The sequence below is a fragment of the Lottia gigantea genome (genome assembly GCF_000327385.1).
Source record: "Lottia gigantea unplaced genomic scaffold LOTGIsca_112, whole genome shotgun sequence".
NCBI lineage: Eukaryota > Metazoa > Mollusca > Gastropoda > Lottiidae > Lottia > Lottia gigantea.
Genome location: NW_008707048.1, coordinates 368,581 through 383,294, shown reverse-complemented (window position 1 = coordinate 383,294; position 14,714 = coordinate 368,581). Strand labels below are relative to the sequence as shown.

Sequence of the window (14,714 nt, the reverse complement as noted above, 5' to 3'; positions counted from 1 at the left end):
TATGACCTAAAAATTAAATTTCCGATAATGAACCATCCTATGATAATTGCTATTCGAATTAAGGTGAAAATCATTTAGGTTTATTAAGATTTGTTTTTTTTTTGACATGTTCATATCACGTGACTTCCAGCATGGCGGATGTTGCTGAAGAAAATTGACAACAAATTTATGTCATTGGTTGCAATATTGATTAAAATGTAATCAAAACAAATTAACGATTGCGTAATTCGACGAAGAAATAAACATGTTCTTAACTAGAGCATTAGAGAAAATTTTATCGGATAAAGAAATCAAGAAAGCTCATCATTCTCAGTTGAAAAAAGCTTGTGAGGTGGCACTTGGTAAGTCTGCCCCACCACCTGGATTGCATGCCACACCCACCTTTGAGGTGTTCTGCTATTGAGATCTGTCAAAAGTACAGGAACCTATACCACTGACACAGATGCATTGAATTTAATTAATTTGATTTTCAAAGCCAATTAATTCCCTTTCCCCTGTAGGCTATTATGTAGGTATTTCTACTTAATAAAAAATTGACAGTTTGCTGAAGACTGTTTTAATCATAAAGCAGTAGTGATCAGTTAACTATTGGCGAGAAATCCATGTTCGTTTCTTGATATGTCTTAAGTCATAATGATATTGCTTATTGCCAAAAAGAAGGTAAAATTTGCTAATGTGATGATTAATAAAAGTTAAGTATGGAAAATGTTAGTTTCATTTGGTTACTGTGCATTTTGTCTGATATTACTTGACTTGTATATTTCAGATGAGTTGAAAGATGATGCTAAGGTACAGAGGTAAGTATATTTTATCATAATTTCAAAGTTTGTATCTTGAAAATGAGCAAGTGTTTACATGTAAAACTGAAAACCTTTGGTATATCATTTGAAATTCCATTTGTGAAAGTGGTTTTCAAACACTCCAGAAAAAAAATGTGTGCTCAAGTGGTTGGATTATAACAGGTGTCGATTTTCTCTTTACAGACCTGAAAATGAGTCATCAGCATTACCTCAACCAAAGAGACCTGGTGTGGTGGCTGCTGATAAATACTTCTTACCATTTGAACTAGCCTGTCAATCAAAATGTTCAAGGATTGTAAATACAGCCTTGGATTGTTTACAGGTATGGTGTGTTATCTTTTATGATTCCTAATTTAATCATTTGCTTTGTGATATTTAAGTACTGGTGTTCACTTTTGATGTTGGAATTCCAATACACAAAATAAATCAGTAAAATTTGATTCAGCGATAAAAGTATTAACACAATAGAGGACTATTACTTATCCTAGTTGAAATCGGTTGTTTTGTATATTGTAGAAATTGATAGCATACGGTCATCTGACAGGAAATGTACCAGATACTACCACCCCTGGGAAGCGATTAATAGACAGGATTGTAGAAACTATATGTGGTTGTTTTAATGGTCCTCAAACAGATGAAGGTGTTCAGCTACAGATAATAAAGGTATGTTTTATTTATAGTATAGAGTATGCATAATAGACAATCAAGTAATTACTTTAAGGCTAGCGCACATGAGAGCTCCCAGCTGAGAAAAATTTCATTCGTGTCACCCAGCTTAGCTCGCAGCTTTCGTCGGTTTCCCCCGCACACGCTAAGCTTAGAGCTTTCGTAGACGGGGTGTCGAGTCATAGACGTCTAAAAATAACTAGAGCACGTGACATTTTCACGTTACTTAAACAAAATGTCGGACGTTGACAACCCTTTGAATGATTCAGAAAATGAAGAAATTTTACTTCTTCTTTTGTTGTTGCGTCGTCGCCTACGAAGAATACTTGCAAGCTCTTGTAAGCTATGGATATTCCGGCCATATGTCCACTAACTTGCCTTCGATAACTGCTTCAGATACAAACTCGCATTCACCGATGGGTGCAGCCATTTTTGTTTGATCACGTGCTAGCGCATGCGCCCCAGTTCAAAGTTGAAAGCTAAAAGCTTTCGAGTGCGCACATGGTAAGGTATTTTTCATTCGAGGAAAAAATTATCAAACACGACAGATAATTTCCTTAACGCCTCGAATGAAAAAAACCTTACGTAAACTCCGCGAACACAAGAGCAACGAGCTGAGCTGAGAGGCACAAAGGAAATTTTGCTCAGCTAGGAGCTCTCGTGTGCGCTAGCCTTTAAGTTTAGTAATATGTGAGCTCTCCAAAAAAAGATAATAGGCACTGTCACATCTCGTCTAAGACACCCATTTTATTAAATGAACATTACTAAGCTGCAGTAAGAGAGAGGGGGCAAATATATCACTAGTCCAGTCCTCAGCATGGAAAAGAAAGTTTCTGAAGGAAAGTCAGTGATGCAAGGGAATATAGATAAAAAACATTTTGTGTAGTAAATTTAGGAGCTTTTGGAAAAGTGGTTGCAGGCTTAACACATCACAAGAAATGGAGACTACAACAAACTTTGCTGGCCTTTTACACACGATGACTAATTGATTCACTAATGAAATATTTATTATATATTATAGGCATTATTAACTGTAGTGACATCTAATAATTGTGAGATACATGAAGGTACTGTACTACAGACTGTTAGAACATGTTATAACATCTATCTAGCTAGTAAAAACTTAGTCAATCAGACTACAGCTAAAGCTACACTGACTCAGATGTTAAATGTTATCTTTAGTCGCATGGAAGCACAAGCAGTAAGTACACTTACTCATTTATATATATAATAACTACTCTATACAACTCGTTATACATGATTAAAGTAGTGGTTGAATTAATTGGAATGTGTAAGTCTTTTGCATTAGTGTAGCATATGTAAAGATCTGGAGAAATTGGAATTTTGTTGAGCATTGCCTGATGTCATGAACTGCAAATAGATTGCAGGAAGTGATACATATGACAGAAGAGTAATTAGAGCAAAGCCATTCTGCAGCATATATAGACATATATCAATATTGAGGTATGATTTCTGAATGAATTTCTACAGGAAAGTGAAAAGAAGGAAGAGGTTACTGAAGAAAATTCTGCTGAAAAGAAATCTGAAACAGATGACGTAAGGGACAAATTTTTAATTGCCTTTGTATACTGTACTATGAAACAATGGCAGACGACACTGATGTGTTCAAGAAATTGCAATTAATCAATTGCTGTTATATATGCAACTTGCACTCAAGGATTCTCTGACCTTGAACTTTAATTTAGTGTTTCAAAATTGTCTGAGACCCAGAAAGATGTCTTAGTTTGACAAATTCTACCCTGTCTGATTTTGATAAACCTTTATGTTACTGTAGAAAAAAGAAAATTTAGAAGAAAGCAATGAAAATAAAGCAGCAGAAGATTCTAATTCGTCAGAAAATAAAGAGTCAGTTGAAAGGGAGATAAGTAACAATGAAAATAGGGAGAGATCTGGTAGTGAGAGTAAAGATGAAGGAATTGATGGTGAGTGTTTAAATAATTAGATTTCGAAATAATGGTTAATGCCAAAATGATGCTAAATCAAACGGCATCAAAATTCTTTATATAGGCTAGCAATGATAACTATGCAAATCTGGGGATAATTCTGAACATGTGTTTTGAGGTTAAATATCACTAATTGTAACTTATGCTACATTCGATACCTGTATATCAATAAAAATTCACAACATTAACCCTGTAAACACAAGAAATAAAGATAGGTATCGAATGAGGTATTAATAAACCAGATTTATATTGTTTTTATACTACTTAATACTACAAAATAAATTGAATTGCTCATATTTTGTGTTTCAAATGGTCCCAAAAACTAGAAATATACTGTAATACTTAAATAACTGTTTTGTTAAATGTAGTGAAAGAAGAAAGCTCAGAAGAAATAGCTAAAGGCATAATAGATGATTTGATAGATCAAGTTATAGAAGGTCAGTTTTAAATTTATACTCTATTGAAACATTTTACATAGATTTTCTATACAGGCATTGAAATCGGGGATTGTTATTTTAGATATAATTAGATAAAGATCTAGATCTTTTGTTTATTTTTTTTTCTATTGTGATCACTTACCATCTGTGATCTGACAAAATTCTTATGATCACATGTTCGTGCTTAGTAAGATATTAAACCAATCAAATTATCTGTTCAAGAAAAGATTAACATTATACATGAGAAATTTTGGGTATTCAAAGTTAAAGTAATGTCAGTCAAATTTTAACAGACATTCATAGAAGAATTTTTTCAGATCATGAAGAATAATAACCCCAAGAAAAAGCATGAAACAAAATATCTAATTCTGCACCAGATTGAAATAAATTGGTCTAAATCTTGATCATATTGTGCATTTGAATTCTGCAGATCTGGACTAAATGTTTCTATTGTTATAATTTACTAAATCTTTGTTATTGTTGAATAAATAACATATTTCTAATGCATATTACATTTTCCTTAAGTCATTTTCATTTTCTTGCATTTTTTATTTCATTTGAATGTATGATAAAAGGCAATCCTCTCTACCCTTTTCAAGGGGCTTGATTGATTTTAAGAACAACGAGAGATTGTATGTATTAGAGAAATCGAAAATTACATGCATTCTATGGTATGCTCATAAAGTTCTATAAATAATGAATCCTCTTTGAATTCTTTACTGCCTTCTGATTTTTGTTGGTAAATCAAATTTTACTGACCATTTGTAAATGATAGTCTTGGTTATGCACATGTCATTTTGAAATTTAGTTTTGAGAAATTTGTAGTCAAAATTTGCAACACTTGGTAAACTTTCTGAAAATAGTATGTATTTTTTGGATTTGAAGGTTCAAAATATATTTCTATCAATGCAAATAATTGATGCTAATATTAAAAATAATTAGTAAAATGTGATTTGCAAAGAGTAAGAAGACAGAAGTTTAAAGTAATATTCCAAAAATATCAATACCATTATGACGTTATTTTTAGCCAAAAATGCGGATAAACTTGATGAAACACAAACTACAGAATCTGTGATAGAATCTAGTGATGTACAGAAATCCCCGAAAAAATCCACAGAAATCCCCCCAAATTCTACACTTTCTTCCCCTACAGACCCTATTAAAGGTGGAGGTAACATGAATTCCTCTTTATTTTTTTGATATAGCTATTGTAACAGTGGTTTCAATGTTTATAGACCCATATTTATTTATGGGAGTGTATTTTCTTTATCTTTTCATCAGTCTGTTGGTACAATTTTTGCTTGTGATAAATTCAGCTTTAAATTAAAAAGAAAAGAGAAAATTCACAAAATCAGCAATTTCAATTAGAAAATCTCAAAATACTTGGTATTTGAAAGAAATGTTTTGATTTTCAATGAATGAAACAAATGATTGTCTTTTAATTGATGCAAATTTCCAATTCCATGGAAAGTGCTTTCTAGAGTTGGTCTGATGATAGATATACTGTAATCTTAACGGTTTTTTAAAAGACATTAGTATCTTTACAATTTACCATAGTTTCTGTGTGGTCATATACCATTTGTTTCATTGCTATCTTTTATTTATGCTTTTAACTTAGCTTGCTTTATTTTGCTTTATCATGCTTTTAGTTATTTGCTTGCTTTAGATTAAATGGATATAGTTGTGTAGATTAACCAGCTTTAAGAGCTCAATTTCAGCTATCCGTATCCCTTTTTATATTTAATAACTTACTTTCTGCTTCTCTACAATGAAACAAAAACATAACATGAAAGTTTGAACTGATGCCACTTTCAGACTTAAACATTCTCATAGCAATTATAATGGATGATGTCATACGTAAGTGAGAATTCTAGTCCGGAGGTGATAACATGACAGGACTGGGACAAGACATTAGATTCCTTCTCTGACAGTTGTTAACTGATATTGAACTCTATCTTCTATAAAGCAATTTTCTATATAACTATATCCATGTTATTTTTATCTATAAGTTTAGTTATAGTACTGTTATGTTGTCAACGTTAAATCTAAAAGAGATTGAAAAGAGGTTTTCTAAATATTTTATGTATATGGGGACACTGATAGCATCACTTATTTTATTCCACTAAAACAAAGTGTTTGGTGATGTCATTTACAGCGAAGGGCCTTATGTGATAAAGCATATTTAGCAATAAGTGACGTCATCAAACGCTTAGTTTAAGTAGATTTGCAGGAACCACAGATGTCTGATTTAAAGTTGGAATGGCGTAAATTGATGTTAAAAAATTTAGAAAACTCTTTACAATCCCTTAAAGTTAAAAGTGAGATTTTGTTTTCAAAACATGCCTATTTCATTTCACTGATACATATATTTCAATGTTAGTCTCAATTTTTTTTGAGATTTTTTTATTAACCTGTATGTATTGGTTATATTATGTTTAATATTTAACTAAATATAGTTTGTTACCAATTTAAAGAGACAGGTTTGTCATCTGTTTGACCAATCTTACCTTAGTGTCAGACACTGGAATTTTTTAGTTAAGCTAATCAGTAATAGTTTTCACAGCAAGTCTCTATATGAATCTTTTAATAAATCTGTATTGACAGATGTCTGCTAGCTAGATTCAGGAAAACAAAACATGTTTTGGGTATGGACATAAAAGGGATTAGTGCGCCATTTTGGGGGATTGATTTGAGTCTTGAATATATGTAAATAGTCTTCAGAACTACTAGAAATATACAGATCATACAAAATTTCTTTTTATACGCCCACACATAAGATGGGCGTATATTGTAATCACCCCGTCGGTCCGTCCGTTCACATTTGGCTCGTGCTCACTCTACAGGCTACAGTTCTTTATGGATTCTTTTGATTTTTATTTTGTGTGTCAATGTCATTATGAAGATGATCCCTATTGATTTTCGTGATGATCGGATAATTTTTCACCGAAATATCGTGTCTGACTTGACGTTTTTCTCTATTAGCTATATTGTGCAACTCGTGCTCACTCTACAGGCTACAATTTTTTACAGATTCTTTTGATTTTTATTTTGTGTGTCAATTTCATTATGGAGATGATCCCTATTGATTTTCGTGATGATCGGATAATTTTTCACCGAAATATCGTGTCTAACTTGACGTTTCACTCTATTAGCTATATTGTGCAACCCTGTAGCCACTAAAGACTGTTTAATCATTTCTCACAGCTGCCAGTGGGCGTATGTTACCTTGCCTGGCAAGCTATCTTTAAAATACTTCAAACTAGGAATTTTACTCACTATTTTTATATATTTAACATTCAAACGTGGATAATTCTGGACACACATTGATTTGAAGGCTCTAATTTCGACCGTGAGCTGTGAACACTCTTACTGATTTGCTCAGCTAAAAAATCCCTGATTCTCAGACTATGGTTCTATTGGTGAAAAAAATGGCGCACTTGTCCCTTTTAAGGCATGTTTCAGTAAAACACTAATGCTTAACTAATATGGTTTAAGAATAAAACAGTCTATAAATTGTCCAATGAGATTACTGTTTTGACGAAGTTGTAGGGCCATGTCATCAAAATTATAAGTTTTCTTAATTATATACTTCAATGACATCAACCAATGGTTCTTGTCACTGTACATGTATTATTTTCTAAATTCTAAACTTCTACAGCATGGCAAAGTTTCTTCTATTAGTAATGTTTTTAAGAAATGTTTTGCTGAAGCTTTCCAGATTTATTTGATGTTGTTATATTTAATGGTTTCTTAACCAATCAGTTTACAGTAATATGATTATCTAAAAGTTATGATGTGTCGTGCTACTTGATTGAATATTTCAAATTTAATTGCAGGTTTACCACGGATGTCACCTGACGATACTGATATAGAGGCTGGAGGTGAAGGTCAAGATCAGATGCAAGGTGCATTCAGTCATATTCTACAGAAAGATGCCTTCTTGGTGTTTAGAAGTTTATGTAAATTATCAATGAAACCATTAGCTGATGGTCCACCAGATCCAAAGTAAGTTTTGATGTTTGGTGTGCTTAAAATGTTGAAATCAAATCGAAGTAGGAAAGGAATTGTAATTTTAAATTAAAAAAGTGGTTTACTAAAAATTGTATGTGTATCAGGGACACTGGTAGCATCAATTCGCACTATTCCAATGTTAAAGCAGACATCTGTAGGCCATTAAAACTTAGTGTTTGATGACATCACTAATCCCAAAATATGCTTGATCACTAGCAATTTGTGAGGTCATAAAACACTTAGTTTTATTGGAATTGCATTAACCACAGTTGGAATGGTGCAAATTGATGTTATCAGTGTCCTTATACACATACAAAATTTAGAAACACAATTTAAAAACTGTAAATAAAGGGTATGTAATATATTTTCCACATATATTTCAGATCACATGAATTACGGTCCAAGATTCTATCATTGCAACTATTATTATCTATATTACAAAGTGCTGGACCAGTCTTTAAAACTAATGAAATGTTTATTAACGCTATCAAACAGTATTTATGTGTAGCACTTTCTAAAAATGGCGTCAGTGCTGTACCTGATGTATTTGAATTATCACTAGCTATTTTCTTGACTCTTCTGTCCAACTTTAAACAACATTTAAAGATGCAAATAGAGGTAAGTTAATTATCTTGATTTTGTTTATACTCTGTATGTGCCCTTTAAACGGATAAAGCCTATCTTCAAGGCTTTGACAGGTGTTATTAACTCGTAGTAAACTTTACACTTCGTTTTGTGGGCATGGAAATAAATCAGACTACGTTAAAGGTAGAACAGAAACGAAGAAGAGTAGGGAGAAGCATACTCAATTACGTATGATTCTTAGATTGAAATAACACACACAAGAACGTAGATCACAACCATTTTGAATCACTTCCTCGACTTAATAAGTCGAATATTGATAAAGGTTATAATATTTCAACTAAGATTTCGAATCACACTTGAAGAAATAGAATATGATAAAACCTTGATGTTTATATTGCAGGTATTTTTTAAAGAGATATTTTTATATATATTAGAGACACCTAGTAGTTCATTTGAACATAAATGGATGGTTATTCAAGCTTTAACTAGAATTTGTGCTGGTAAGTCAGATATTTTATTTTACAACTACACTCGTTTAAAATTTTGCTTGTATAGGATGAAAACCAAGACCCTGTATGCTATAGAAAAGTCAAACTCCTTGGGGTCTTCTATTCTGCATGTAATTCAGTTCCACATGTGCTGAAAAAATAGTCAGCGCAGAAAGAATTCAAAATGGTGGAGAATGAAATAGATGGAAAAAGTTTTAATGTGACATATCCTCTTTCATTCTGTTCGATTGGGAAGAGACGGAACCTGTTCAGAACTCACCAATCGAGCGCCACCCATTTCACATTTCTAATAATAAACATATACTCTTTTATTTACAGATGCTCAGTGTGTGGTTGATATTTATTTAAATTATGACTGTGATCTAGCTCTGGCTAATATATTTGAAAGATTGGTTAATGATTTATCTAAAATAGCTCAAGGAAGACAAGCTATGGAACTAGGTATGTTCAATTCTCTCATATGTACAACTGTAGGTCAAATTCGAAGGATGCTTTTGCTATTATTCTTGATTTGTCTCCAAAATTAAAAGCCTAGTGGCTTATTCTTGAATTATGATAACATATTACAGATATGCCTTGTAAACTATGTGAATGCGTTAATTGGCTAAGAGCTAAGTTAGTGCCAGTAGCATGTTTAGGAGGAGTTGGGTCATGACCTCTTAATCAGGCCTGTGATAGATCCCATTTTGAAGTGAAAAAATAAGCCCTCTAATTGCTCAAAATTAATCTCAGGCCATCTGAAATCTATTGACATCTGGAGGCCTCTGGTAGTCCCCTGGTTTCATGGGGCTGTTGCCTTTCCAGCCTCAGCTTTGAGAGACGCCTCTCATATCTGGCCCCTTCCGCAGACACTATCTAGATACACCACTGATTAGTACAATAATAATATTATTAATATATGGAAGAATTATTGTTGATAATTAATGTGATAATCTATATTAACAGGAGCTACACCTAATCAAGAGAAGAGTATGAGAATAAAAGGTTTAGAATGTTTAGTATCTATATTAAAATGTATGGTAGAATGGAGTAAAGATCTCTATATCAATCCACATTCACAATCTAATCTTGGTAAGTTATATTATTGTCAAATATGAAACCAAGTTGACTTTTTACTTTGACAGATATGAAACTTGCTTGATGTTTACCTTGACACATATGAAGCCTGCATGACTTTTATCTTGACAGATATGAAATAGTTTGACTTTTCACTTTGACAAATATGAAACCTGCTTGACGTCCCTTGAAGATATGAAACCTGCTTGACGTCTACTTTGACAGATATGAAACTTGCTTGATGTTTACCTTGACACATATGAAGCCTGCATGACTTTCATCTTGACAGATATGAAATAGTTTGACTCTTCACTTTGACAAATATGAAACCTGCTTGACATCTACCTTGACAGATATGAAACCTGCTTGACAAATATTAAGTCTGCTTAACAAATATGAAACCTGCTTGATGTCTGATATGAAACCTGCTTGACATCTACCTTGACAGATATGAAACCTGCTTGACGTTTACTGTGGTAACTTTATTTTGTAGGAGCAGACAATAAACCCTATACAGAAACAGATAGTGATAGTGGTAAAGGTACTATGAATAGTTATGGAAGTTCTAATTCACTAAGTAGTAATAATAGTACTCCAGCTATCACTGTTACACCATATGATAACCCCGAACAATTTGAAGTCATTAAACAACAGAAAGAGATTATGGAGAATGGTATTGAATTGTAAGTGTTTTTTTCATCCCATTTAAGTCTTGATTTGATCTCGTATTAGAATTTTTATCTTGTTAAATGTCCAGATGAGATGTGTACATGCTTACTCTTTTCAAAACACCTGATGGTATTTCTCTTTGAAGGAGTCCACCACTATACTACCTTTACTCTCGATTTTGCCGTTCTTTGGACAAGTTTTGATTGACAGAATTTTCTTGCTTGTATGGATTTTTATTATCTGAATATTTTTGATTAAAAAGTATTCTTTACCATTTCCTAGATATTTCTAATGAATTTGACTTGTGCCTAAAACCAAAAACGATTTTTTATCTTGTTTTTAAGGTTCCATAAAAAGCCAATGAGAGGTATAACATATTTACAAGAACAAGGAATGCTGGGTAAATCACATGATGATATAGCAGAATTCTTACATTCAGAAGAGAGATTAGATAAGGTAATTTCTGCCAAAAATGCCAGAATTTGACTTAAGTTGATGGAACCAGGCCACATATTTTCGAAACAATCGTAGCGCTAGGATGTCCTAGAATCAATGTTAGAAGATAAGAACCTAGGACATCCTAGTGCTAAGATCGTTTCGAGGATACGTGGTCAGATTTTTTCGTCAGCATTTATTGAATGTTGACATTTTAGCCTTTGATAAAAGTCATAAATTGCATCCACCTTGTATATTACCCCATATTATGCAATGAAATATTTCATTTACCTCTGAAAATGTTTTTGCAGAATTTTTTTTTTTTTGCAGACTGCTATCGGTGATTTCTTAGGAGAAAATGAAATGTAAGTAGAGATCATCTTATATAATATATTGGACTACAAGGCTGTATATAGTTAAAGTTTAATAAAATCAATCATCTTTGATTTCAATAGGTACTTTAGAGAGATAGCATTTAGATAGAGTCAGAATTTATGAGGATTTTAAACTAACCGATTGATCTTTTTTTAAAAAACAGGTTCAACAAAGAAGTTATGTATGCCTATATAGATCAAATTAACTTCAGTGAAATGGATTTTGTATCTGGTTTAAGAAAGTTTCTAGAAGGTTTTAGATTACCTGGTGAAGCTCAGAAAATTGATCGATTGATGGAAAAATTTGCTTCTAGATATTGTAAATGTAACCAAAAGTAAGTATATACTGCTAAACTGGCATCAACTAAGGATCTATCTTAACCTTATTTATTTTGTAGTTTTTGTTTCGAAAAAAATTGTAGATTCTATTTGCATCATTTGGTCCAAAGTGTGAAGTTCCTAAATCTGAAAATGTTACTATTGAAAGCACCAAAAAGCGAGACTTTTGGAAATAATATTTCTTCTATGGCAGCTAACTTTAATGATGACTTATTTTGTATCTTGTATTTCAGTAATGAATTGTTTGCTAGTGCCGATACAGCCTACGTATTAGCTTATTCTATTATAATGTTAACAACAGACTTACATAGTCATCAGGTTAGACTACTTACAAACAAGATAATTTATAGATACAAGTTATTTAATTTCATGAATGGAACTCCAAATTAAGATTTCTGCATCTGAATAATTTATATACATATTCCTCTAATATGCGTGGTAAGGTAAATTTAAAAAGGCACTGATATATTATACCTACTGGTTGGGGCTGGGTGATATTGGTTCAAGTTGATATCACCATATTAAGTACGATTAATATATCACGATATGGGTATATATATCACGATATGGGTATATATATAAGTTTTTTTTTCACTGGTTTTTGAAACAAAATTATGATCTAGAAATTTTAAATGTAACAACAAATAAATAAAACAATAAATAATCCTTAAAAACACTCCAGGTCTTGAATATCATGAAAAAAACGTCTGTTTCAAATATTAAGTTACTTAGAATTGTGTAGATGATCTTATATGGACAAAAATTTGATGATATATCATGATAGCCACCATATATCACGATATGGGGATATTTGGGTATTTTTTAATCAGGCGATATTTTTAACAATATAAATTTCTATACTGGTATTTATGGTGATAACGGTATATCACCCAGCCCTACTACTGGTGCAAAAAAAGAATTTATTCTGATTCTAATATGATATATATATAATGTTATATTGATGTATCTTGTAGATAAAACGAGAACATAAGATGACTAAAGAACAATATATACGTATGAATAGAGGTATTAATGATAGTAAAGATTTACCTGAAGATTATCTTATAGCTATATATGATGAAATAGCTGATCATGAAATCAAAATGAAAACAACATCTAGTCAAAAACCAAGTAAATCAGCTAGTGAGTTTGTTTTACTGTTCTTACTGCCTGTGATAGGATGAAGAAATTGATATCAAAGCTTTAAAATCAGGGTGGCACTCAAAGTGAACTTGTTCTGTCTGTCCCATTTTTGCCCTCAATCGAATGATACAGAAGCAGAATATGTCACATTAAAAATTTTTTCATCTATTTCCTTCCCCCGCAATTTTGAATCCTGTTTGCACCTACTATTTTTGAAGCACAGCAAGTTTGGCAGGTGATTTTTCAACCCAGTTTCCCCCTGTCAGTGATGCAAGTCAGAGAGGCCTTAAATAGAATTAGCATCTAGTTGTTTGCTTGAGAAAATAAAATGTATATTGAGTGTAATGGAAATCTGAAATTCTGAATTTTTCCATAGGATTTAAGTTTAAACCTCAGATTAAAAGTTCGTCCTGTCAGTGATGCGCGTCTGAAGGTCCCACTGATATATTCTGTAAATATTCGAGGTCCTTCGTTAAAAAAATCATATTGGAATGATTTCTTTATTTTGATTGGATGATTTGAATATTTTTGTAGAAGATATAACTAGTGATAAACAAAGAAGATTGTTATATAATACGGAGATGGAGAACATGGCTCAGGCTGCTAAAGCCCTAATGGAAAGTGTTAGTCATGTTAAATCTAATTTTACTGTAGCCAGTCATTTAGAACATGTTAGACCTATGTTTAGAGTAAGTGTACTACATATTTTATAGACAGTCCATGCAAATAAGTCCCATTAACCTGGAAATAGACACCAAGTTTGATTTGTAGCAGAGTTACATTCATCAATATCACCATAATATTCACCATCTTGGATAGAAAATCAATATAGGTGGCCCTTGATTAATGAATTCGGAACAGGTTCTGGCCAGGTAGTCGCAGTAGCTCAGTGAGTTAGAGTTCTGCTAGCTAACCTGAAGGTCTGGGGTTCATTCCCCGCAAATGTCGAGATAATACCTCCAAATTTTTCGACCCGGTTTCAACTTCCAGTTGATGTAATGAAACTCAAACTCGCCAATCAAGCACCTCCATAATATAAATCATGTAAATTTTGTTACAGATGGCGTGGACACCATTTTTGGCAGCTTTTAGTATTGGATTACAAGATAGTGATGATTCCTATATAGCTACATATTGTTTAGATGGTATTAGATGTGCTATACGTATTGCTTGTATATTTCATGCAGAGGTTAGTCTTCTATTTATGTCTGAAATTAGCCTCAGAAAAAAATGGACTAGTTGACTAAGCAATATATGCCAGTCATTGTCTGAGTGGTGCTTAGTAAAAACTTCTAAACATCTAGCTATCTTAAGGCTATACAGAATATATTATACTTAAAGGGATTGTAAAGAGGTTTTTCTGAAATTTTCATGTCTATTGGAGACACTGATAGCATCAAATTGCGACATTCCAATTTTCAATCAGACGTCTGTGGTTCCAGTAATTTTACTGAAACTAAGTGTTTGATGACGTCTTAAAGTCAAAAATTGTCAATGGAAAATTTGTATCTATTTACAGTTGGAAAGAGATGCGTACGTACAGGCTTTAGCTAGATTTACTTTATTAACCTGTGCTACACCTATAACAGAGATGAAAGCTAAAAATATAGATACTATTAAAACATTGATATCAGTAGCCCATACAGATGGTAATTATCTTGGAAAATCATGGCTAGAGGTAAGATAACTTGCTTTGTTTAAGTATACTCTCTGTATAATTCACAGA

The 14,714-nt window shown here is 32.4% G+C and overlaps 1 protein-coding gene across 1 annotated transcript; it reads left to right on the top strand.

Moving 5' to 3' along the window:
- Positions 1-244: 244 nt before the first annotated feature.
- On the top strand, positions 245-14,538 carry LOTGIDRAFT_180087 (hypothetical protein; the record flags this gene model as incomplete). Its single annotated transcript, XM_009047454.1, has 15 exons — positions 245-341; positions 796-797; positions 1,021-1,122; positions 1,317-1,463; positions 2,488-2,667; positions 2,958-2,961; positions 3,323-3,413; positions 6,344-6,347; positions 7,796-7,872; positions 8,262-8,496; positions 8,864-8,963; positions 9,291-9,413; positions 9,918-9,991; positions 14,176-14,177; positions 14,508-14,538. 15 exons carry the CDS (start codon positions 245-247, stop codon positions 14,536-14,538), a joined length of 1,269 nt encoding a protein of 422 aa, XP_009045702.1.
- Positions 14,539-14,714: the final 176 nt, after the last annotated feature.